General features: G+C 39.0%; 7 protein-coding genes across 9 annotated transcripts; 3 read left to right on the forward strand and 4 right to left on the reverse strand.

Moving 5' to 3' along the window:
- Window positions 1-6433: 6433 nt before the first annotated feature.
- On the forward strand, window positions 6434-7278 carry LOC125221856 (uncharacterized). Its single transcript, XM_048124160.2, has 3 exons — window positions 6434-6591; window positions 6718-6779; window positions 7016-7278. The coding sequence occupies exons 1-3, from the start codon at window positions 6534-6536 to the stop codon at window positions 7136-7138; spliced, it is 243 nt and encodes an 80-aa protein (XP_047980117.1). The 5' UTR covers window positions 6434-6533; the 3' UTR covers window positions 7139-7278.
- Window positions 7279-8686: 1408 nt separating this feature from the next.
- On the forward strand, window positions 8687-11198 carry LOC125221855 (AT-hook motif nuclear-localized protein 11-like). 3 transcript variants are annotated; one of them, XM_048124157.2, is made up of 6 exons: window positions 8687-8949; window positions 9359-9779; window positions 10120-10184; window positions 10288-10413; window positions 10507-10665; window positions 10797-11198. In XM_048124157.2, exons 2-6 carry the CDS (start codon window positions 9392-9394, stop codon window positions 10962-10964), a joined length of 906 nt encoding a protein of 301 aa, XP_047980114.1. In that variant the 5' UTR covers window positions 8687-8949; window positions 9359-9391; the 3' UTR covers window positions 10965-11198. The 3 variants fall into 3 exon arrangements, with proteins under 3 accessions (XP_047980114.1, XP_047980116.1, XP_047980115.1); XM_048124159.1 differs by lacking the exon at window positions 8687-8949 and adding an exon at window positions 8998-9020; XM_048124158.2 differs by lacking the exon at window positions 8687-8949 and adding an exon at window positions 9027-9167.
- Window positions 11199-11745: 547 nt separating this feature from the next.
- LOC125221857 (kiwellin-1-like) lies at window positions 11746-12353 on the reverse strand. Its single transcript, XM_048124161.2, has one exon. The coding sequence runs from the start codon at window positions 12307-12309 to the stop codon at window positions 11746-11748; it is 564 nt and encodes a 187-aa protein (XP_047980118.2). The 5' UTR covers window positions 12310-12353.
- Window positions 12354-12602: 249 nt separating this feature from the next.
- Window positions 12603-13311, reverse strand: LOC148933550 (kiwellin-1-like). Its single transcript, XM_089063065.1, has one exon. The coding sequence runs from the start codon at window positions 13267-13269 to the stop codon at window positions 12703-12705; it is 567 nt and encodes a 188-aa protein (XP_088919191.1). The 5' UTR covers window positions 13270-13311; the 3' UTR covers window positions 12603-12702.
- A 613-nt stretch (window positions 13312-13924) lies between these two features.
- On the reverse strand, window positions 13925-15062 carry LOC125220940 (kiwellin-1-like). Its single transcript, XM_048123067.2, has one exon. It carries the CDS (start codon window positions 14578-14580, stop codon window positions 14017-14019), a length of 564 nt encoding a protein of 187 aa, XP_047979024.2. The 5' UTR covers window positions 14581-15062; the 3' UTR covers window positions 13925-14016.
- On the forward strand, window positions 15028-15735 carry LOC148933551 (kiwellin-1-like). Its single transcript, XM_089062622.1, has one exon. The coding sequence runs from the start codon at window positions 15067-15069 to the stop codon at window positions 15634-15636; it is 570 nt and encodes a 189-aa protein (XP_088918748.1). The 5' UTR covers window positions 15028-15066; the 3' UTR covers window positions 15637-15735.
- Window positions 15736-15842: 107 nt separating this feature from the next.
- LOC125221854 (FT-interacting protein 7-like) lies at window positions 15843-20246 on the reverse strand. The gene is made up of 2 exons (XM_048124156.2): window positions 20019-20246; window positions 15843-19169 (listed from the first exon to the last, which is right to left on the reverse strand). Exon 2 carries the CDS (start codon window positions 19110-19112, stop codon window positions 16086-16088), a length of 3027 nt encoding a protein of 1008 aa, XP_047980113.1. The 5' UTR covers window positions 19113-19169; window positions 20019-20246; the 3' UTR covers window positions 15843-16085.
- Window positions 20247-25156: the final 4910 nt, after the last annotated feature.

A 25156-nucleotide genomic window follows, 5' to 3' on the forward strand; every position in this document is an offset into this window, starting at 1 on the left:
GAACTCCCTTGATTATTCTGGTTCCTATTGTTCCAATTGGGCTGGTCCCCTTGATTGCGATAACTCCAGTTGTTTGGGCCTTCCTGATTCTTTCCTGACCAGTTCGAATTATGTTGTGGTCCTTCTTGACTACAGTTAGGCCAATTCTGTTGGGCTTCTGCTGGACTTGGGTACTGTAGTTGGAGATGTTGGTTCCCATCGGCCCACCTGAAACAGGGGTTGTCTCTCCATGGTACCTCCTTAATCTTCCACTGATTCCAGCTTGTATTCTGATTATTCTGATTCCAATTCCCCACTGCATTCACCTGGGCTTGGAATTCTCCATCGGGCGGTGGACCATGATAGAGTTGGAGTTGATTTTCCTCTGGACCTGGCGGTTTCTCTTTCTCCTGCGAGGTAGGGGAATTCTTCTTTTCAATTGCACTTAGAAGTGCCTTTTCCAACCGATCTATCCTGTCCCCGACTCCTTCTCCTTCTTGTTCCTTTACTGCATTAGCCGAACTTCTCCTCATGATAGTACGTGGGTTATCGTACGCCTTCTTTGCATCGATCAGCCTTCCCAAAATCTCACGTGCTTCACTTGCCTTATTCTTAGTAAAATTCCCCCCGCTCGAGGAATTCATTAAGTCCTTAAACTCAGGATTAGCTCCTTCATAGAACAAGTAAAAAGTCTCAGCCTCCATCATCCTATGATTAGGACAAACGTCGAGCAGCCCCTTAAACCAAGACCAGTATTGGCTCAAGGACTCATCGTAGTCCTGCTTACATTCTTGAATCTCCTTCTTTAAGGCATTTGTTTTGTTGGACGGGAAGAAATAGTCCAGGAATTCCAGTTTGAAATCCTTCCATGTGTTGATCGAGTCAGGTGGAAGCCTCAACAGCCATGTATTGTCCTCCCCTTTTGGGGCAAATGGGAATGCACGCAGGCAGTAGTCCTCCTCAGTGGCATCGTTGGGCCGCTTTTGGATTCTGCACAGCCTGCTAAACTCGTTGAGGAACTCGTAAGGACATTCATTCCTCCGTCCAGAAAATGTAGGTAAAACACCCAACACGTTTGTCTTAATATCAATAGACCTCTGTCGCTGATTCGAGACTATGGCATGGGCGGGTTCACCATCCAGATGCGCGGTGAGTGAACCAATCTCCGGATCATGGTTCACCAGGTGTGCCATAACTACGTTTGCCTCCTCCTCTGTTTCGGAGTGCTCTGTTTCTGTAGACGACTTCGGGTCCTCTCCTCCTGACGAATTCCACTCTTTTTCACTTTCTGATTCGAACGGAAATGGATCTACTGTTGTAAACTCCGATCTGGTGGTGACTGTGGATGTTGATTCCTTGACCTGCTACCTGACTTGAGCGTCCCTCGACCCAGACGGGTTACTCCAGTTTCCAAATCGTGAGCCCTTGTTCATAAACTGTCAAGAGAAACAATAAAGGAAATTAAAACTATATACACCAAATCTTTAAACACGTAAACAAACTACGCCATCCATCCCCGGCAACGGCGCCATTTGAAGAGTGAAGGTGTGAGTGCTGCGTGGTTATATAATAGAACTTCCCCGATCCAGAGAATCCACTAGACACTAGGTCTAGGAACTCAGAGAATCCTCGGGTTACTTGTCGTTGAGCACACAATCACTTCCTTCTCCTTTCAAAACCCTCAACCCGCTATGCTAAAAAGATTAGTACAGGGAAGCAGAGATCGAATCCACAGAGACAGATGTGTAAGTAAACATGCTGAAAGACTTGGAAACTATTTTTGGCTGCTGCCACGCAATCTTCTCGGGGTTGAGATTCAATTCCCAGACTCTGGAAATGAAATTTCCTATCCTAACAGCTAGATCTAAGCAGAGATAACAGAACATGCATAATGGTGACCAAATGAGCTTGAAATTGCTACTAGACGGGGTAAACGGTTTCCTAAACTAACCTAGGGAAGCGTAGCATGTGGGGACCATTTTCCTAAACGACATAGTACGACGGAAAAAGTTGCAGATCAACCAACTAAAGGACTAACTAACAGCGAAATAACAGATGAAAAACAGAGCAAAGCAAGGATCGAAACAGGGCAAACGAAATTAAACCGATTAAAACAAAAAAAACTGAAACTAAAGCAGATCTACGATTACTAAACGAGGTAAACAAGTAAACAGAATTTAAATATCACAACCATGCAAACACGAACAGATCTACACGTTGGATGCTTCATCCACTCCGGATCCAAGCCATCCACAACAATCCAACACAATTTCCATTTCCGATCTTCGCAAGTTCAACCAGATTCAACCGATCAACTACAAATCTCCATGCAATTCAAACTCCACCTCAGATCAAACCACAATATCCACCAAAAACAACCAGATAATGCAACAATAACATAACCGAAACCATAGTAGCAAATTCCATAACAAAATACGCAGTATCCAACGAGAAAGTAGCAAAACACGACCGAGCTTCGAATAGCGAAGACTCGGTAAATCCGAAACACAGACAAAAGCAAATAAAGGATTGTATCTTCGCCTCCCTTGGAGACGGTGTTACACCACAACGGAAATGAAAAGTGAACCCCTAAGATGATTCCCCTAAAAGTGTGTGTGTGAAGAGAAATGGAAAAGCTAAGCTAAGAGTTGATGATGCAGAAGGAGGACTCGCTTCATGTTGAATGCGTGCTCTTATTTATAGGGGGGAGATTCTAGACTCTTCCTGGTGTTTCCCATTTTGCCCTCCTTGCGGATGCTCCTTCGTCTAGTAGACTCTTCCCTTTTTCTGCTCACTTTTCCCGCCAGCTTCTTCCTCCAGGTAATCTTCTCTTTCTCCCTGGGGCTGGCATTTTCTCTACACACCTGGCTTATAAAGCTTTGTTAGACCCAGGAAATCACAAAATTTATCCCATAACCAATGCATGAAATTAGTCTTATCAGTACTCGTCGAACATATCCGTCGTGGTGTCGTAGGCGAACAGCCGGATCGCAACCGTGCACTTCTGCAACGGCGTAAGTCCGGGTCTGCCGACGCCGTATACCCGATACTGGAAGTATTCATCACATCCCTCTAATGTCTGGACAATGCGGAGAAAAAGATCTCGCTGCATTCTAAAACGGCGGTGAAAAACCGTGGGCCCCACCGTGTTTGCTCAGCAAAATAGTCTGCGAACAGACGTTGGTGAGCTACGTCGTGCTCGCGGGGGACAAACGTCCGACGTCGAATCGGCCGAGGGATCTGCGTCGCCGCCGCTTCACGCTCGTGCTCCATTTCTGCCAAGCATTCCGTCGCAGCATCATTAACGCAATCGAATAAGATCCGAGTCAAGACCCGAGTAATGCCTTCCGATGTACTCCATTCGTCGCCGTCGGGATTCATTTTTTTAGTGAGAAAGTTGGAAAGTGAGAGATGAGAGATATGGGAGAGAAAAATTGGGAGATGGGAAATTGGAAGATGGGAAATGGTATGGGAATCGGGTGTTTAAATAGAAAAAAAAAAATTGAAAAAAAAAACGAGTCGCATCGTCCGCGGTATCGTCCGCGTCGCTCACAGTGGGGCGAACGATACCGCGGACGATGCGACGGAAGATGCATCGAGCCTACAGTGGCGGACGAAGGGGCGGAGGATGCATCGTCCGGGCTATCCTCCGCCCCATTGTGGATGGCCTAAAGTGTAAATTGATTGAATCAAATTATTACTATTTGATGTTGAGTTAAGTATGCATTTATGTCTCTAAGCATGACAGGGAATTGATAATAATTAAAATAATAGGGATATTAGTTATTTATAAAATTAATAATTTAAGATTGTGGGAAATTTTCAATCCGATGAAACTCGTCCATATTTTGCTATGCATGAGACAATATTTTCAAAGAATGAAGATAGATTAACATCTAAAATATTAGAATATAAAATGGAGAATAAATAATATAAAAATAAAATTACACTTAAGTGTATATTACTCTCTTCATTCTACAATAGGAATCATATTTGATGTGGACACGAATTTCAAGAAATGTAAAGAATAGTGAATTGGAAAAGTTAGTGAAACATATAGTCCACTTTTTTTATAATGGTTTTATAATAAAACGTGAGTGAAGTGAGTTAGTAGATGTGGGACCTACTTGTTATTTGTGGCAAAAGTGAAATGTGACTCTTATTGTGAAACTGATTGAAATGACAAAATGTGATTCTTATTATGAAATGAAGGAAATAAATATTTATAACATTATAAAAAAAAAAAAAAAGTTTATTTGTACATCTCTAAAGACACTCAAATAAAACAATTTATATTCATCAGCAGACGATTTTTGAACTTAATGCAGCACATTGAAGTCACTACTGGTTTATAACCACATTCTTGTTCCCTCTCCATTGTCGACATTAAGAGTTGAAGATGGACTATGTGGTGCAGTGTGTCGCCGAAGATTTAAATATTGGCTTGGTGTCCTTTTAATTACTGCTTATAGGTTAGTGGGTTCGATTCCTACATCATTATCACTACAGATCGCATGATTAATATTTGTAAAAAATGTAAATCTGAATCTTTTGAAATATATTCTTTGTTTACTCAAAGATTAATTTTAAAATGTACTACTCCCTCCGTTTTGCTATAATTGAGGCGGTTTGGGCACTGAGTTTTAGAAATGAATGGTGTGTGTTAAATAAATAGATAAAAAAGTAAGAGAGAGGAAAATGTGGAGAGAATAAAGTATAAAGTGAATAAAGTAGAGAGAATAAAGGAAGGGAGAGTAAAGTAAAAAAGATAAAAAAGTTACCAAATATAGAAATGACTCAACTATGAAGAAACTTTCCGAAATGGTAAAATGACTCAACTATGGCGAAACGGAGGGAGTATAAAGAAATACACTATAAATTAGTACTCATTTCATCCACAAAATAATACTTCCTTCGTTCCATAATAGAAATACTATTTGATTTAGGCACGTGTTTTAAGAAATGTAAAGAAAAATGAGTTGAATAGGTTAATCGAATATGAGTCTTACTTATATTTATTAATTTTATAATAAAATGTGAATGAAATGAGTTGGTGGAATGTGTGACCTAGTTACTATCTATAGTAAAAATGAAAAATGAAATAGAACTTTTATGGGATGCCATAATAATACTCTTTTTATGGGATGAAGAGAACAATAGTAGTAACTAATTTTGTTCTTTTGCAATATTCACGATTTAAAAAATTATTTACTTGGATATATAGACCTCAAAATACACTGAATCATCACAACAATACACTAAATCATTACACTCTTCACAATTTATTATAAATCGTGGACAGATTTATTACACAAAATATAGTCATAATTTATCCTTTTGGAATCCCATCTTAATTTATTTACATATGATTTCTCGCAACATATTATTTCTAAAATATCAATTTCTTTATATTTATCACACGTGACCCACAGTTTGTATTATCAAATATGTGTAATATTATTGCGAGTGTTTTTCTTATTTCACAATACATTCAATCACAACTATTTAAATTTATTAACTATTTTTTAGGATATGGCTAGGATTAAAATTACAATTACTACTTAGTATTTATTTTAAGAGCTACTTTGATCGTAGATCTATCAATTGTAAGTAATTTTTAATTACATAATCTCTAAAACTCATGAACTTAAATGTATTCTTAATTTCTCTTGAATTCAAATCATCAGTTGAAACTCAATAATTAATAATCAATTTATATGTCCAAACAACATTGTTTTGCTTATCGAACTCACAACACCATCTACTTTGATGCTATATTATCAATTTTTAATGTCTTAAGTCAATTTTAATTTTGCTTAATAAAAATCGTGAGCAATTTCAAAATGCATTAAACTTGATATATTTAGACACAATTATTTTTATTAAACAATCAATAGACATTACTAGACCTGCCCAAGGTTTACCGAATCGACGGTTAAAACCGAAACCGTGAGAATTTTCCCGAACCAAAACCGTCGATTTTTGAACCGTGGTTCGATTCCGGTTCAAATATTTTCGAACCGAAACTGTGCCGGAACCGCCGATTACGGACGGTTCCAAACCGTAACCGCAAAAAATCGCCGAAAAACCGTGAAACCAAGCCGGAACCGCAAAAAAATGGCGGTTCAGGACCGTGAAAAATCGTGAAAAACCGCTGAAAAACCGTCGGTTAGGAACCGAAACTGACGGTTTTGGAACCGGAACCGTAACCGCGAAATTTCTGGAGCGGTTATGGTTGGGGTAACCTCGCGGTTCGGTTCAGATTCGACAATATCCAAAATCGGAACTGGCAGTTCCGGAACCGTGGGCACCTCTAGTCAATAATAGCTACTCTATAGGAGTATTTTATAATTTTATTATTTATTACTAGTACTATTAGTCATTAGAGATTAAAAAACGATTTTCAGAATTTTGAAGTCTTGAATATAAATAAATAGAACTTCGTGGGCTTCTACGAGAAAATCATTAATTATCCTCGCCTAAATTGGAGCCCTAGGGTTTCGTATTCGTATCCCAGTCATCGCCCCAATCGATCGAGTCGCCGAGAAAAGGAAATGTCGAAGAAGAACGATTTAGGTCGAAGGAAAAGGCAGCATGATTTCGATCTGAGAAGTAATGCGTTTCTATTTTTTTTTTGTACTTGTCGATTTTGTGATTCCGTCATAAGCCTAAATTCAAGTTTTGTATCTCTGTTGATTATCAATTTTTGACTTTGCTTTGGATTATTGCGGGAAACAGGAGAGAAAGAAGCGAAGGAAAAGAAGGAAAAGAAGCTCAATGCCAAGAAAAATAAGATGAAAGTATGAATTTATTCTTCAATCAGCTCCCCTGTTTTCTTCTTCGATTATTAAGAATTTGTTTTTAAGCTGAATGTAATCTGCAGTTATTTAATTACTTTTTGGGTTACTGTTTATGCATATTTGTCTAGGTTAAACTGTTTTTGCATGGTTTATTATGCTAAATTGGCCATATCTTTTATGGGTTTGGAGATTATTTAGTTATGTATGTTGAATAAGTTGATTTGTACGGTGCTTAGGTTGATGGTAGCAGTAAGAAGAAAGGTGGGGGTGGATATCAAGTAGGAAAGAAAAAGTTGAAAACAAGGATGACGCCGTTGGCCAAAGCTAAAGCTGCCCAGGCGATGGAGGTCGACAAGTAAGGTTACTGTCAGAATGGATTCAATGCAGCAGAAAATAGGAAATCTGTTGAATCTAGTTGGTTGTAACCTAGTAACTTCCATTTGTTTGCACACTTTGCCTTCATCTATCATTAATTCAATTATGCATTTGTGTTCTTTAACTTCAGTTTTGGATATATTGGAATTTTGCATAGATATATTTTGGTATCCCATAGTTGAGGGAACTCCGCAGAAGGATATATTTTGGTATCCCATAGTGTGACATTTCCTTCAGGTGAGTGAATACAATCCAATCCCTCTTCACATACTTGAGTTTGTGGTCATATAGTAATGAAACCATCAGTCTTAAGACTCTTATCACATCAAGCTTTCTCTAATTAAGTTGAGGGCAATATATAGGAGGCTGTGTTGTGTGCCTGCAACAGTTCTCATCCTAACCTGAGCTGATGATTCCCATAATCCCATCCCAGTGTAGCTTATGGTTAAGGACTACATTTCTTGGGAATATAAATACTGATCTGGTCTACTGTAATAGCTCTCAAGTAGAATCTATGCTGCCTTGTTATCACCATTCCGTGTATTATTGAATGACACACTTGTTCAAACTTGAATTCAAGAAGCCTAAAAACATCTATGGGCTTGTAGTTCTGGAGCGGTTATGGTTGGGGTAGATGAAACTCATGCCATGGCAGGATAGCACTTTTGAAATTCTAAATTCCTCTACTTTTTGGTGCCTAACGAGTGATGCAAATATTGGAAATATGGCATTCAATCTCACAGATCCTGGTTTCGCTATCAAACATTTATTCATTGCAATTGCTATCTCATTTTCTGCACTTGCTTTGCCTTAAAAGGACTGTTGCATCGTGGTCACAGTGCAATCATATCTGGGTACGTGGGCCTGGGTTGAGCTCGAATCTGAGTACCAAATGAGTTCGCTTCAATTCAGTTTTCCCAATATGTAAGGGCACCCGGGGAAACTAACCACTTTAGTTTTATTATTGTTCACTTTTGAACAATTCATCACATCTATCTTGAATCTTCGTGAGAGCCACGAATTTTAAACCGCTGTTAAAATTAAATTTTGGGTTGCATTAGAAAGGTCTAAGATTCTGATACGCTTTTTGTAAAAAATAAACACTTTTCATTACAATTACTACTACCTTGTTTTAATCAAAAGAAATTGCTAGCGGATTAATTTGCTACTACTTACTTTTGAAAGATTAATACTACAAAACGAAATAAATTACTAAACGTCGATGATTAATCATATTGCAAAATTTGTTCTGAATAAATTTTTAAAAATGAGTGCATTTTATCTAGAAAGGAAATGGTAGTCGGTTAAAGTCGATGAGTAAATATTCAGTGCTGATAGAAAGAAAGAGAGAAATTGTTTGTATACTTATGTTTAAGCACTAAAGTTTTATTAAAAGTCGATGGCCCACGTAGGCGAGTGGGATAAAATGTTTAGTGATTGAACTGAAGTGTGACATTCACAATGGCACGAAGATATTAAGATGAGAATTATGGACCAAGCACTCTGTTTTGTCTTGATTTCCAAACCTCTCTCCAACCCCACTTCTCATCTATACCTAATCTCAACCATGTAACATTTTTTTACACGAATAGTATATAGTCTGATACATCTGTAATATACTAAAAATACGTGTGGGAATGATGACAGAGATTTGATATTTACCAAAAACAACATCTGACATGGAAAGGCCGGTATTGCGGCAAAATATCTATTGCGTTCTCAACGGCATTTAGTCAGAAAAACCCAAGAAATAAGCAACTGCATTTCTTTAGATAAGAAGGGCTTCAAAGTTATGGTGAGAGTTCATCCATGGCTTTCATCAAGTTTTCTGCCTTTCTCGAGTCCACTTTGCATGTTTATTATGCAGTATGTTCTCCAGATGGGCTCTGTTGTGGTTCTTGAATTTCGCTTTTGCTTTAAAGATTCTTGTCCTTTTCTTGATTGAAAACCTCGGTGCAATCAGTTGATTTATGAAGTACTACTACTGAGTTATCTTGAATTTAAGTCATTTATGTAAGTAGAATCCTTAGATGGTTAAGTTTGCACATTTGTTACTTACTTTTTTTTTCAGCTTCTTTGTTCATGATTATCATAGGTTTTATTTCATGTCTTGATTTAAAATTTAGCAAATTGGTTGAGAGGGAGAGTTCAGTGAGCTAGATTTGATATGGTTCCTGAAAATTGATTTTTGATGTGTGTTTTAGTTGTATCAAGAGTAGAAGCCCCAAAGTAAATGCATGGATCAAAGGGATGCTATGACATTAGCCGGCTCGTCTCCATATTACATGCAGGTCGAGTCTGTCACGGGGCTGCACAGCTCACCCACTATGAGCCCAATGTCGCACTTCCAATCCAACACCGGTGGCAACCTAAATGTGCCGTCTTTGCCTTTAGATACTTCATCGGCAATGTCTGCTCATGGAGTTAGTGTAGGTCCCCAGGCTATGCAGCAAGGCGAACCTGTGCGTAGGAAGAGGGGAAGACCGCGTAAATATGGGCACAATGGTGCAGTTTCACTGGGACTGTCTCCCTCTGTCCCTAGTCCTACTCTGATGGCAAGAGAAACTCTAAAGAAGAGAGGGAGACCACCGGGGCTTGGACGTAAGCAACAGCTCTTGCATCTAGGTAGTTTTACCCATCTTATACAGCAATTCAGATTAATTATTATTTCTTTCAACAGTGTAGTTAATTGATATAAAATCTTAGAGACTATTGCATTCTATGATTTTTCTCATCAATGCATCTGTCTCTTATTTTGCTGGCCTGTAGTTTCACCATATTGTAAGCGTTTAATGTTCCTCGTTCCTTGTGTTTGCAGCACTACTATATGCTCACTTATAATCATCTGGGTATCGTATCAACCTTTCGTGCGTTTCTACTATATTTTATCAATACTGGTTCATAAGTTCTAAAATGGGATATTTACTATTTAGCTGATTTTTTGAAGAACTAATTATCTTTGAAGGTGGATCTGCTTTCAGTGGAGCTGGAAAACTGACTCCACATATCATAAATGTTGCAGTTGGAGAAGTATGTATATTTGAACAGTTTTTTTTTAACCATAACTTCTTAGTATGATATCTTTGCCTTTTCAACTCAAGCAAAATGGTGATTGATAATTGCTCTGTTGCAGGATATCAAAAGAAAAGTATTATCGCTTTTGCAGGGGCGAAGAGGCATAGTTATCTTCTCGGGCATTGGTTCTGTCTCCGCGGCAAATATCAAGATTTCAAATTCTAGTGGAAGTGTCACGTACGAGGTGAGGTGTTAGCTGAGTTTAAAGAAATTATTTAGGGGAAGAGTATATGAAATCTTGATGGATGGGTTTCATATGGATTTCATTCATTTGCAGGGAAACTTTGACATGGTAAATCTATCAGGCTCGTACATCAACGACGTTGATGGTCCTCACGGCCCAACTGGTGGTCTTAATGTCACATTTTCTGGTCCTGATGGTACTCTCATAGGCGGCCCAGTCGAGGGACTCCTCATTGCTGGAAGCCCTGTTCAGGTGCCCTTAAGACTTTGAAACCAACTGAATTTTACTATATGGCTTACTACATAAAATTTACTATGTTTTTATGTTCAAACAACGTAGTTGATATGCCTTTTTTCTATCTTATTGGTGATGAATTGCTCCAGGTGATTGCTGGAACCATGGCACCTTTCACTTCTAAGGCGAAAACCAAGGCTCCCGAAGATCTGGAACCTTCTGGAGATCCTCAACATAGCACACTTGGAAACTCGGTAAATCCAGCTAACGTTAGTCAGAGTCTCAACCAGATGCGCGCTTGGACGAGTTCAAGATGACGGATGTACATGAAATTGTTGTGCTGACATTAACTGAAGCTGGAAGGAAAGAGCAGTTTGGCTCAATGGATTTGGTTTTCTTAGATGACATAGGCTTTTCATAGAAATGTACATCCCCTCATTAATGATTTTCCCTTGTATGAACAAAGATACTTGTAGTTCATCTTGAGAGGACAACTCAAGAAACATTTGTGTACTCAGTTTTTTTGTATTAATTTGCAAGTTTTTTCTGAATCTTGGTGAGTGTATTATGCATTCTGTCTGTCACAAACAACAGTGAATTGATCCGAATTGAGGAGCCATTTTTAAGAGAATTCATTTGTCTATATTCTTGAAATGGAACTAGAGACAGATATGTCTTTGTTCTAATTATGGTTCTTCTATTAGCTTAGTAAACATAACAAGTAGACATTAACAAGAATTGTTGTTTGGACATATCATTAATCCCACAATGAATCTTTTTCTGTTGTCCATTGCTGGAATCTCTTCTCTGGTAAATTGTGATGGAGACAAATATTGTGTCATTCATTATGCTATTTGTCTGAACTATCACTAAACGGCAGAAAACAACAAGATGCGTGATTCTGAATAGTTACAATTCAATGATTTTTTTTTTCTTATATGGATAATAGTACATATGTTTAGAGATAGTACATATAAGCAATTAAATAGGATACTGTTTAATAAATTTTGTCACAGGTGTGAGAAATGATACAGGAATCACATATTACATGCATTGACATGATTTAATAGAGGAAGAGATGGTAAATATTCTTACATACTAAGCATCAGACCAGGTGATATCCAAGTCGCCCCAGTCGCCTTCGGGAACCCCCAAGGCTTTCCAGACAGCCTTCGAGGCATCAACGATGTTGTTAGGACACGGTGGCTGATAGTCGTGATCGGCATCACATCCCATGGTGGAATCACACTCATCCACCACCATTGCTGTCACACTCCGGCCATTTCCACTTATGGTTACGTTGTTGAGGCATCTGCTCCCTCCGCTGTACCAACCAGTTGATAGCGCGACGACTGGTGTGTCATCAGAGTGGTACTGATTGTCACACTCGGATGGGCCGCCTCCGTCTCCTCCCTTCTGGAAGCTGTTGATGGTGAGAACTGCTTTCGTGCTTCCAGAAACGGGGGGAGAACATTTGTAAGTGGTGTAGAGCTTCCCTTGTTTACAGCAATCGGAATCGTTTTCCTGGTTGCATTGCCCCGGAGGTGGTTTCTTTCCTCTGATTTTTCCACTCGGGTTGCAAGATTGAAGGCGTCCCTCCAACGTCTGAGCAGCAAGGATGATTGACAAAGCAAAGATGGCTACTATTTTGAGACTCTTCATCTTTGGTCTATATTTGTTTAAGATTAGTATTGAAACTCTGAATCTTGGATGCAGAAATGGGATGAAGTTTAAGTGTTTATATAGATTTAGTTTCAGTAGAAACGCCAAGAAAGTGCTCAAATATTTTTACTTCTGCAACGTTTTAGATGACAGAAATACAGTCTTATGCTAAGCTGAAATTCTGTCTGAGTTGATACTTTTTGTCAAGACACATGCATTGGCCTATCTATATTATGCTAAATAGAACAGTAGACAAGAAATCCAATATACATATATTTATGATATATTACATGGTTGGATTTATTCAGAACAAGATAGCCAAATCTTTATTCCATATGCATCAGATTACATATTTTATTTACTAGAAAACAAGTAACTGAATTCTGTTGTTGATCAAGCATCAGACCACTTGATATCCATCTCACCCCAATCATCCTCAGGCACTCCCAGAGCTTTCCAGACGGCTTCAGAAGCATCGACAATGTTGTTGGGGCACGGAGGCTGATAGTCGTGCTCATCATCGCACCCCATGGTGGAATCACACTCATCCACCACCATGGCAGTCACACTCCTCCCATTTCCATGAATGGTGATATTATGGAAGCACCTCTTCATGTTGTTGAACCACCCTGTCGAGAGTGCCACGATGGGGGTGTCGTCTGAGTGGAACTTTCCATCACACTCTGACGGCCCTCCACCGTCATCCCCTTTCTCAAAGCCATTGATGGTGAGAACTGCTTTAGTCTGGCCAGTGACCGGGGGCGAGCATTTGTAGGTGGTGTAGTACTTGCCACTTTCACAGCAGTCGGAGTCGTGATCCCGGTTGCATTTGTCTTTAGGTGGTTTCTTGCCCTTGATCTTGCCACTCGGTTTGCAGGTTTTGCCTTTAGCATCAATGCTCAAGCTCAATGACAAGATCAGGACAGAGAGGACCAAGAATGTCAAGCCAAGATTTCTCATTTTTCTTCTTCTTTTTGTTGTAGGTCTTGCTTTTGTGGTGTGTGAACTTGGATTTGGTATAAGCATATTTATAGTGGCTGATACAGTTAGCACTGCTAATATAGAACTAATGATTGTTCTATCAGTTTTATATGTTCGAGGATTCTCCTTGCAGGCATGAACAAGGAAACCATGTAATTTTCCCATGTAGCCAGAAATATGTGCACAGTGAATCTTGGCTTATGATTTGGTATTTTACTAATATTGGTTTATTCATTGGCATGATGTGAAAAGGACTGCAAAAATGCTTAGGTTTCTACTGAAAAAGCTCATGGGGAAATCCATTTATTCATAGTCCAGACCAGATGTGTAGGATTAGGAAAAGCTTCATACATTTGAACAAGAACTACAGTAGCAACTGTGTTCCTTAAAAATAGGAGTATAATTTTCATTTTATTAATTATGAATATTTTGCCAGAAAGATTCAATATTGATGGAGATATATGTCAAGAAAGTTGTTTCTCAATTTTAAGATCAGACATGATGAGAAACAGTGATGAAATATATACAACGAGTTTAGAACAGTTCTGAAATTGATCAGTTTTAAACCATCGATTTCTCAGAGCAGAAATAAGCAGGATTATACTTTTTATTTCAACAAAAGGGCAAAATAATGTACACCAACACTCAAAAGTAGTAGTATATTCATAAGATGATTTACACAGTAATACAATACTAGTATATTTTTACATTATACAAAAACAAGCATCAAGCATCAGACCAAGTAATATCCAAGTCGCCCCAGTCGCCTTCGGGAACCCCCAAGGCTTTCCAGACAGCTTTTGAAGCATCGACAATGTTGTTGGGACACGGTGGCTGATAGTCGTGATCCTCATCACATCCCATGGTGGAATCACACTCATCCACCACCATTGCTGTCACACTCCGGCCATTTCCACTTATGGTTACGTTGTTGAGGCATCTGCTCCCTCCGCTGTACCATCCAGTGGACAGTGCGACGACTGGTGTGTCATCAGAGTGGTACTTGTTGTCACACTCTGATGGGCCACCTCCGTCTCCACCCTTCTGGAAGCTGTTGATGGTGAGAACTGCTTTCGTGCTTCCAGAAACGGGGGGAGAACATTTGTAAGTGGTGTAGAGCTTCCCTTGTTTACAGCAATCGGAGTCGTTTTCCTGGTTGCATTGCCCCGGAGGTGGTTTCTTTCCTCTAATTTTGCCACTCGGATTGCAAGACTGAAGACGGCCCTCCAATGCCTGAGCAGTAAGGATGATTAGCAAAGCAAAGATGGCTAATTTTCTGAGGCTCATCATCTTGTATTTTTTCTGTTGCCTCGGGATTGTATTAACTTGCTGTGTGTTTGATGCTCAAATAGGATGAATGGATCTATATATAAGTATTTTTGCAGTAAAAATGCCAAGAAACTGATCAAGGTATTCAACTTCAACCAAATTAATTGCTCAAAATAGCTTAAATTATCAGTCAAAATAAATCAATCTTTTCATCCTCACTCTCACGCCACAGACTGATAATTTGGCCTACATATATCATAAAAGATTGAGATTTATTTATTTCTTTGTGATTGTTATCATGGCAAAGTAACTAAATCTTTAACTACTAGAAAATCTTGATCATCACAGACAAAATAACAGTTTTCACTGCTGTTTTGAGCACTCTCTTGTTATTTCCACTGCCTAAATCTGTATATATAATCAGAGTACTGCATCCTAATTTGCATGAGTCATCCAGTTCTTGATCAATACTACTTCAAAAGCAATATATCGAAATATCAATCCAAAATGAGGAACTTCACCTTCACCCTAGGAGGGCTTCTCCTTGTGCTGATCCTTGTTGCATCATATCCCTCTGATGCCAGACTCCAGTCGTGCAAGCCGAGTGGCAAGATAAAGGGAACGACTCCACCACCGGGGGAATGCAACAAAGAGAACGACTCCGACTGCTGCAAAGCAGGGGAGACATACACTACCTACAAGTGTTCTCCCCCTGTCTCTGGAAGCACCAAGGCAGTTCTCACCATCAACAGCTTCCAGAAGGGCAGAGACGGAGGCGGCCCATCAGAGTGCGACAACAAGTACCACTCCGATGACACGCCTGTTGTGGCGCTCTCGACTGGATGGTACTCCGGAGGATCGAGGTGCCTCAAGAACATTGTCATAAGTGGTAATGGGCAGAGTGTGACTGCCATGGTGGTTGATGAGTGTGACTCGACAATGGGGTGCGATGATGACCACGACTATCAGCCTCCGTGTCCTAACAACATCGTCGATGCCTCTAAAGCTGTCTGGCAAGCATTGGGAGTGGATGAAGGTGACTGGGGCGAGTTGGATATAACTTGGTCTGATGCCTGATGCAGTTTGTGTGTTTTTATCCAGTTTTTAAGTACTGTTAAATTATCTTGTCAGAATTCTTGAACTATACTTATCAAGAATGTAATATCATTCAGTTTGTTGAAGGGCTTTTTTCATATTATACTTAAATATTTATGATACATATACTTACCGCATTTTTTTTAATTCTTTTTTGCTTTCTACTATAAGTACAGAAACAAGAGATGTGACCATACATAATTACATATCCATAATTGAAGAACGATAAACAGGAATATCTGTTATACATGAAATGAAGTTTGTGTCGCCAAAACAAAAAGTGGCTTGCTACAGCAAAGAAGCTGCACACACACTTTTGTACATTCCACTCCAGAAATCCATAAAAAAGACATAGCTAAACTAAATGAATTTGAGGAATTCATACTGGAATCTGATGGCTTAGCAAAACAGTAGTAAGCCCGACATGAGACTTACAGCATGCTATCAGTCCTGGCAGGGAGACGGCGGAAGAAGTTGAGTGGTGCCGGCGGCAACTTGTGCCTGAATCTTGGATGCCTCATGAAATATAGTCCTGTCAAGATCACCAGCAACTGGAAAGGCACAGTATACAGCACGGTTGCAGCCACGACACAGAAGACCATGAACAGGACAGTTGCGCGTGGGTCTCGCCAGCTCAGCAGTGCCTGGATCCTCTCCCCTTGGGATGCTATGTCTCCTACCACTGTCTGAATCCTCCCAGCAATGGTACGTAGCCGATCATACCTCATCCTGACGAGATCTGGGTTCCGTGAGGTAGGGAAGGTGTCGAATTCCTCATCAAGCTCATCAGTGTGCACAGTGTCGGCACAAGACAGACGTATGTTCATGTGAGGTGGGTACTTCGGCCTGAAGCGGTAGTTCCAAAGCCCGATGAGGAACATGTAGAGGAACAGTGTGGGCAAGATTAGTTCCGGGAAACAGATGAGCATGATGAAGAGGACATGGACTAGTCCGGTTGTGATCGGGTTCTTCCACAGGGAGACTTCCTTGAACCATTTTACAACAGCAAGCAATCCATTGAAAACCGACATTAGCCTGAAAAAATTAGCCTTGCTACGCCTCATGCTCCAGAGATGTGAGTCAGAATCATTCATGTACTCAACCACTTCTCGTCTCAGAGGGGGCTCTGCACGGCTCAAACGTGCTGCCACTATATTAACAGCTTGATGGCGCAGCATGTCGAGCTGCACCATTGTCAATGGCATCTTGTAGTGCATTTTGGGCAAGAGTGGTTTGGCATACAAGGCCATCATGTCAGACATTGACGAGCATGTGAACCGAATAGCCAAATGCAACTCTCCCATTTTCTTGACACCAGAGGGATGAAGCACCAGCAACGGGTACGAATGAGTATAAACCCGGCCTGTTTCAAGAGTTGACACTCGTATCCTAACTTTACCTATCTTCAGATCTCTGTGACCATTTGAGCCCTTCTCACCAATATGACCATTATCAAAAACACCAACTGTAAGAACCGTTGCTGGATCAGAAACTTCCCAAGTATACTGCTCATTATACTTCGGATTTAAGCTGTCTGTGACCGTCCTTGTTCTGACCCACTTCTGGCCATACTTTGCCACACAGAAAGTATCAGAAGTGCCCCGGCCATTTGTAGTCTTCATGGGGGTAATAGCATCAGCACTCAAAATGCCTAGCTCTAGCAAGCCAATGGGTTGCTTCCATAGCAGCTTAGCTGATGGTCGGAGATCACTGCTATAATGCGTGGATTCATCTAGCACGTGGTAGCCCCCGTCAAGGCAGACACGCAGGTGGATTCTACTAGAAAACCTGTCTTTCTTTGGCTCCTCACTATCAGCTGAACTTGATTTTTGTAGGTTAAACCATCGAGAGTGAACCATTCTGTCATCAGCACGTCGTTCAACTGCTGTCAATGGTATATAAACCTTACCAAGAACCTCATCCTTGTTTGGACCCACACGATCTTCGACCGAAAGTATCAGATGGTCATCAAAAGGTTCGGCAGCAACAAACATCAAATCTTCATTCCACAAAGCATTCATACTATGTGATTGGACAGGTTTCGTCTTCAGAATTTGGTTGCCAATCTGAGCCTTAACATGCACATTTGCAATATGATTTTTCTCACCCATGACCAAGTCCTGTGCCTCGATCACATTACACCGCACATACCATAACCTCGGTGAGTGGTAGACTTTTGAGCGAATATGAGTGGAGGAAACCGAGCTATCAACAAGATTAGCTGCATCTGCGTGCCAAGCTTCAGAGAAAGCCTCGTCAGCTTGTGTGCCCATCCAGACAGCTAGCATCAATTCACCTTTCTTTTTCCCACCTTTCTTGTCCTCAAGTCGATACCATTCTGGAGCCAACGGACTGTCAGGTGGAACTCGTGTGGGGATCTCACGGAGATCAAATCGAACAGTTCCAACAACCTCATCTTTCAGTGTATCCTTATCTTTAACAGTAACTTCCAGAACTGATGACTGTATTCTGTCCTTTGAAAATGTGAACACAGTGTTCCATTCTGGGCTTTGTGTTTTTTCAAAGTGCTTCGTCACTCCTTTATAGTTACCAAGCTTCACTTCTACATATGGGTCAAGACCCCCAGTAGCATCCTTGGAAGGAAGGTCATGAGCTCGAACAACTCTAACAAATAGGAACTGCATTGGCTCGACAAGATCATAGATACCAGATGGCTTCTCCGAACGTCTAACTCGTCCCCCAATGACCTGCCCCCCTCCAAGAAAAGGGCTTGTTTCTTTAAGAGCAAAATCAGCAGGATGCGAGGAGGAATTCGCAAACATGCCAAATGCTTGTGGTTCCTGAGGGTGAGACCTCATCTCATTAACTCCGTGTACATTTGGTTGCTGGGAACCCGTAGGAGGAGGCTGTTGCGGCTGGCTACTTGAGTTAGGAAGATGGAAGAACGTGCGTATTGACCCCCTTTTGCCTTTAGCCGATGTGCCAGAGACAACCTCTTCCCCTTTCTGAGAAGGCAGATGACTGGCATGGCTGCTTGGATGCACGCTCGAACGTGAAGACGAAGTTGTCTCAGGAAGAGGCACTGAAGCTCTGATAGAGGGATCACTCGTCACAAAAACTTTCAGGCCAAGCTCCCCTCTGGCACGGGTGAATAAATTCCCCTTTTCCAATGGATAGTTAAACACAACCGCATCAGCATGGGGAACAAACGACGTACTGGTTAATCTAACCTTCCCAAGGGAAGCTTTTGAGTTGGTGGTTTTGTTGATATTGTAGACATGAGCCTCGAGAATGAGATTGTGCAGGTTATCAGGATTCGCCACGTTGAAATAGAACGTCTCGTTCCAGAATGGGTCAAGGTCCTTTTCCTTTACCGTGGTGTGGAATTTCTGACCATCAAAATGCAGCTCCACAAATGGACTGGACGAGCCCTGCCCGTCTTTGGGCAAAAGGTTGTGGGCTCTTACAACCTCCACACCTAGCTTGAGATTGCTCATGGATTACAACTTACACCACAAAGAAGCAATGTCTTGTTCTAGGGTGAATTTATCAACCTGCTCATGAAAAGGAGAGCAACGTCAAGTGATGATGAAGAATAAAAAAATAACCCCAGTATTTTGGAGATGTATATCTTTTTTCAGTGCCAAAGAGAGCTAAGAACTATTGCTTTGCAGCATGAAAGTAGTGAGCAATAAAAAAGTAAGATCAATTCAAAGTTATGACACTAAAATCTGCATCTTGGTTAAAGCTTATGGAGTACTTACATTATATTCATATCAACAATGCATAACCTCGAATATCCCCAGCAATACTTAAGTGCTAATGAAGCTCGATAAGTCTTTAAAAGGGGTGAACAAATCATTCTTATTTTACTCACTCACTATCTCTAGACCAAAACAATAAGATATGTCAAAATCAAATTACAGATTCATTTACCAGAAACCAAGAAACATTGAATTTAATCACACATTTCATCTTTCCACAAAGAGAAGTTTAAGAACAATAGGCATCTAAAATCTGAACCATGTCAGCTACGAGGCTGGAATAAAGGGCAGAATATCCCTCCCAATTTTTATTCAGAAAGAGCTCCACTTTTAGTTATATTCCAATTATATACTCACTTTACATAAAACTTGCCACTTTTACGATACTTCTATCTATATCATGACTGATTATCAAAACAAAGAAACTCATCAACAAGAAGCCCAGATGCGCAAGATTCTTGAAAAAACAACCATATCAAAAAAATCACACCTTCAAACTAAAAACCCCACACCAACAGAAAAGCACACACACAAAAGGAGGAGTCTTTACAGTAAAAATAGAAAACCCACCAAATATATAAACAAAATTAAACATAAACCGAAAAAGGAAAAGGATTGGGGAAACAAAAATGATAGTACCTGTTAAATTTCAGAGTTTGAAAAGGAGGATAGTGATTAGTGAGCTTCAATTACACAGATCCAACCAGCAACAAATAGGGTGAAGAAGAAAGAAGAGGACGTGAGAGAGAGAAATTATGGTGGTGAAGAAAGAGTAACAGTAATAATAATGGAGAAGCAGGGCAGGGGTCCTATCCTTTTGCACAAAAAAGGTAGTGAGAGAGGAAAATTCAAGGAAGAAGATTAGCAAGAAATGAGAAAGTGGAAAAGTCTTGGACGTTTATTGTACTGTTTTGGACATACGTGTGTTATTTAGCATTCAACCCTCCACATAAACTATATTAGATTATTTAATTATTTTCTAACGAGTTCAAACAGTGATCATCGATTCAGCATACGCGTCGAGGAAATAATTTGATGTTTATACTTTATATTTTGAACTCATGTTTGTTCACATATAACCCATGGTTCTTCAAAGTACACTTTGCATTTTAATTTAATTGTCTAATAAAAAGCACACATGGCACATGTAACTCTAGCTTTGATTTTGGACACTTCTTTATAGCTGATACTTGAATTTGTAGCAAAATGTTTACACCTGAAATATACAATCACAAAACAAAATCGTCATATGCTTTTTTTGTCAAGATTTAACAAATTCCTATACTATCTAAAATGTGTTTATTTGCTGCAAAAAAAGAAAGAAAAGCGTATTAATTAGAGATATTGGCATCTAATATCACGAAACTTTCAAAAGATTGGGTTTTTTCCACGAACTTTAAAATTGGCAAATAATATCACGAACTTTATCACGTGGTTGGCTTTTTCCCACGAATGAAAAAATTCCCACAAATAATACTATGATACCAAATTTTTTTCGTAATTTCTCGACAACAATTCGAAAGTTTCAAGTTTTTCAATATTTGAAGATAATTTTTCTTGAAGCACACCTTCAAAAATTGTTCTTTAATCTATTAAAATAACATGAATTTTTTCATTCGTGGGAAAAAACAAATCCAAGGTAAAGTTAGTGATATTATTTACCAATTTTAAAGTTTGTGGGAAAAACCCAACTTTTTGAAAGTTTCGTGATATTAGATGCCAATATCCCTATTAATTATTGAAATAATTTTAAACTTTTTTGGTCAAATTTGGTGTATTATTCTTTTGCAAAGAAATCTAATTCATAACAACCGACCTACTGCGTGAGAAGGGTTGAACGCTTTGCCTTACATTAAATGTATCATTTGAGTTTGCAAAGTGGTCTGCAATTTTGGATAATATCACCTGATTATCAAAATACTACTACTATTATATTAACCTTCTGCAAATAGACTTGTTACCAGACGACGACAACTATGTTTAATTAAAAAAAAATATTGAGTTGTAATTGTACGTGGAGTATATAATATTACTAATTGGTATGTATGAATGGAGTAGATTAACTTTGGTGTCATCTTCACACCCAACCAAACAAAAAAGCAGTTCCAACTCACCTCAATAAAATAACATACGATTAGTATTATTTAAGGTGCTATTGATTTCTCGTATTGACGCGTTTCTATAGTTTAGGCAATTTATTAAAAAATGGCCAACCATTACCGAAATTTCATTTTCTAATGAATTTCACAATATCTGGACAACAGATTTCGATTTGATTAGTTTGGGACAAAATTAAATAAATTCAGGTTAATTAGTGGCACGTGCGATAGCAAGGGGTTGCTAAATTTAGGTGAAATTAGTTTAGAAATATGGATAATCTAAATTTCTATATAAGATTATAGACTAGCTAGTTTTCACCAGTACGACGTTGTATACAAATTCTACAAATCCAAATACGAGATAGAGAGAGAGGGAGAGAGAGATTTATAATTTATTGATTATTGTTTTAATTAAAGGTGAAGCAAGCAAATAATATTGGTTGGCATGTAATTGATTATCCGTAGAATGGCAAAGCATATTCGTTGATCAGTCGATATCATTTCTCCTTTACCTCACATTTTTCACAAATAAAGACACACATCACAACACAAATATCCGCATTCTTGCCCTAAAAAGGATGAATGTAGATCAAAGGGACACAAATAAACCTGAAAAATATTGTGACCGTCGGATTAATTAAACGGAGAAGTAGCTTTTTACACATATTTTGAGAGAGACATACTATATTTTGTAATATTGCGCTTTAGCAAAAAGAATTGACAGTGATAATACTACAACGCATCTTGATATTCAGAATCCACTAGTATTTCTCTACCAACCAATATAATTAAATCATGCAACAAATACTAAATTGGACTTGTGTTCATAGTCTTACAATAATCGATGGGAACACTGACTCCCAGAAATGTACTCCCTCCGTCCCATTGAAGATGACTCACTTTCCTTTTAAATTTGTCACAACTAAGATGACTCATTACTTAAAATGGAAACACCTTTATCTCTACTTTATTCTCTCTTTCTTACTTTACTCTCTCCTCTCAACACACAAAATAAATTTGCATAAAATTCCGTGCCACCCAAGAAAGAGGTCATCTTCTTTGGGACGGGGGGAGTATATTTCAAATGACAATCATCATACTCTTACTCTACTATAACACTAATTGTTAAAATTACTCATACCCGTGAAGAAAATATACTCATTTTATATATCAAGTGCCAAAAAAGCTTGATTGCTTCAAATAATGAGGAGACGTGATAAAGTTCTTAGTGAGAGTACTAGAGCTTTAACGAGTGCAGTGCAGGTGCGGTATGATATCACGCGATCTAACAGGTCCAAAGGATTCGACTAGACTTCTAAGGCTAGAAAACCATGGAACTATCAGAAAGGGGTCGTTGGATGCACTCTATTCCCTCAAAACCTCAACCCACTATACTACAACTAGCACAGGGAAGTAAAGGATCGATCCCACGAGGATGAAGGTGCTACGAAACTGCATTTGAGGATGTTTTGGAAAAGAAAGGGGTTGGCTGCTGCCACGCAAATTATGGGTTGAGTACTAAAACTACTGGGTCTGAGAGACTTAAACTACTTTACTCTACCTACTGGGTCTAAGAAACAAGAACGTACGGAACATGCATGACTTTAAGAAATGAAATATTTGAGTAATTAAAAAAAACAACTGGAGTTAAGTAACTAGGCAGACTTTCCTAATTTAGACAAACAAAGGAGAAACGGGACCAATTTCCTTAAACAACCAGGGTCTGGAAAAGCAGCTGAAAAGCAGAAGTACATGCAGAAAAGTAAAAGGTCTTGCAGAAAAGTGCTAACATAAAGCAGATCTGATTCTAACTACCACCAAACATCATCTTCTTTAGGAATCAAATGAGAATAACAGAGAAAACAGAGCATTTAACATCATGAAAACAGAGTAAACTTCGGATCCAAACTAAAACGAGAAATTAAAGTCGCAACTAACAGACCTACGCTACTGGACCTAAGAAATGGAGAAACAGAACGTAAATAGCCATGATCATGCAGAAACGTAAACAGAAACACCAGATCTGCCAAACTCCAACTCAAATCCAACATAACTCAACAAATCCAAACAACTCCATACAAAAATCCACAGCCTCCAGCAACCAATAAACAAATCTCAGCTCCGAATATTCCAACAATAATTCAACAACGCAAAATAAAAACAACCGAACAAGCTCGACCGAACAAAATCCAACAAAAGCAAAGGTAAACTTCCATAAATGCAGAGATAGGTTCAAATCCAGTAGATCCAAGTCAACAACTAAGAGTTACGAAACTAAAACGAACGAGTACTTAAAACCGAAAACAAACTAAACAAAGCAAACTAAATATTGTTTCTTCGCCTTCACAAGGCGGTGTTACACAGCAACAAAATAACGACGATGAACCACCACGGTAGCCGGAATCACCCCATCTCCAAGTGTGCAGCAAGTGAAATGAGAATTTTTGAAGTGTGGAACTAAGGAAATGGAACTAGAGCCTTCAAAAGTGAGCGAGGAACCTTTTTCTGTTCTTCAAGGTTTAGCTCTTTATATAGGTGAGGCTCTGATCCCTAGGGCATCCCTCTGGTAATTTGACGCTTTTGCCCTTGAATAAGACTCTTAAAAAGGAATCTGCTCATGCTCTATTCTGTTCCTGCCGCCAGCTTCTAATTCTCCCAGGTCCGGGCGACGACTTCTGATTTTCACTTCAATTCCATCTCTTTTGCATTTGCCTGGTCAGGTAACAGCAACTCCTGAGTCCGGCAGATTTACTACGCATCTGAACTTATATAACGCACATTAGCGCCCCAAATGCACAGATTTTTACCCTAAACCAATGCATGAAACGAGTCTTATCACTTAGCCTTGCCCATTTATTACTACTCCATAACCTAGTAGTACTAGCATATATTTCACTTTTACTCCCTCCGTCCACGAAAAAAAAGTCTTATTTTTTTATTTTGGTCCGTCCATGAATAAGAATCCCGGTTCATAATTACCATAAATGGTAAAGAGACCCACATTCCACTAACTCATTTCACTCACATATCACTTATTCCACTAATTTTTTTTCACCCACTTTTCTTAACATTTCTTAAAACCCGTGTCATTTAGAAATGAGACTCTTAATCGTGGACACGAAGGGAGTATTTGTGTTTTTAAAAGTATGCAATTGATGCGTCAAAATATTTTTGTCTGTTGTGAGGCACGAATATAGTACTACTAACTTTTTTTTATTACTTCTTATTTTAGTAGGCTACACGATTACACTTTTATCATTTTATAATGTAAAGTAAGTCGAAGTTACATGCTACACTACAAAGTCCTATAAATAATTACTCCACAGTACTAGTACAAGTTAGTAGTTATTTTCTTTACTGCGGGACTCTCTCCGTCCCAAAAAATTTATCACTTATTTCATTTTTGTTTGTCCCTAAAATTTTGTCACCTTTCATTTTTATCATTTTTGGTAATAGACCTCACATTCCATTAACTCATTCTCACTCACATTTTATTTTAAAATTAATATATAAAAATAGAACCCACATACCACTAACTTTTTCAATCCACTTTCTATTAGTACATTTCTAGTACATTTCTTAACACCCGCGCCAGATCAAATGGTGTCGAATTTTAGAGGACGAAGGGAGTACTATTTTTTCAATTAGAAAATAAACATAAATTTTAAAGGTTATGCC

This window comes from Salvia hispanica, chromosome 1, assembly GCF_029641045.1.
Source record: "Salvia hispanica isolate PSC_SH4W2 chromosome 1, Shi_PSC_v1, whole genome shotgun sequence".
In the NCBI taxonomy this organism is placed as follows: Eukaryota; Viridiplantae; Streptophyta; class Magnoliopsida; order Lamiales; family Lamiaceae; genus Salvia; species Salvia hispanica.

Bases quoted from the DNA above. Each gene is read 5' to 3' on its own strand.
- LOC125220940 (XM_048123067.2), bottom strand. From the start codon at position 14,580: ATGATGAGCCTCAGAAAATTAGCCATCTTTGCTTTGCTAATCATCCTT.
- LOC125221855 (XM_048124157.2), top strand. From the start codon at position 9,392: ATGGATCAAAGGGATGCTATGACATTAGCCGGCTCGTCTCCATATTAC. The intron at 9,780-10,119 runs GTAGTTTTACCC...TTATCTTTGAAG, and splicing joins GCAACAGCTCTTGCATCTAG to GTGGATCTGCTTTCAGTGGA. The intron at 10,185-10,287 runs GTATGTATATTT...GCTCTGTTGCAG, and splicing joins TAAATGTTGCAGTTGGAGAA to GATATCAAAAGAAAAGTATT.
- LOC148933550 (XM_089063065.1), bottom strand. From the start codon at position 13,269: ATGAGAAATCTTGGCTTGACATTCTTGGTCCTCTCTGTCCTGATCTTG.
- LOC125221857 (XM_048124161.2), bottom strand. From the start codon at position 12,309: ATGAAGAGTCTCAAAATAGTAGCCATCTTTGCTTTGTCAATCATCCTT.
- LOC125221854 (XM_048124156.2), bottom strand. From the start codon at position 19,112: ATGAGCAATCTCAAGCTAGGTGTGGAGGTTGTAAGAGCCCACAACCTT.
- LOC125221856 (XM_048124160.2), top strand. From the start codon at position 6,534: ATGTCGAAGAAGAACGATTTAGGTCGAAGGAAAAGGCAGCATGATTTC. The intron at 6,592-6,717 runs GTAATGCGTTTC...TGCGGGAAACAG, and splicing joins GCATGATTTCGATCTGAGAA to GAGAGAAAGAAGCGAAGGAA. The intron at 6,780-7,015 runs GTATGAATTTAT...TACGGTGCTTAG, and splicing joins CCAAGAAAAATAAGATGAAA to GTTGATGGTAGCAGTAAGAA.
- LOC148933551 (XM_089062622.1), top strand. From the start codon at position 15,067: ATGAGGAACTTCACCTTCACCCTAGGAGGGCTTCTCCTTGTGCTGATC.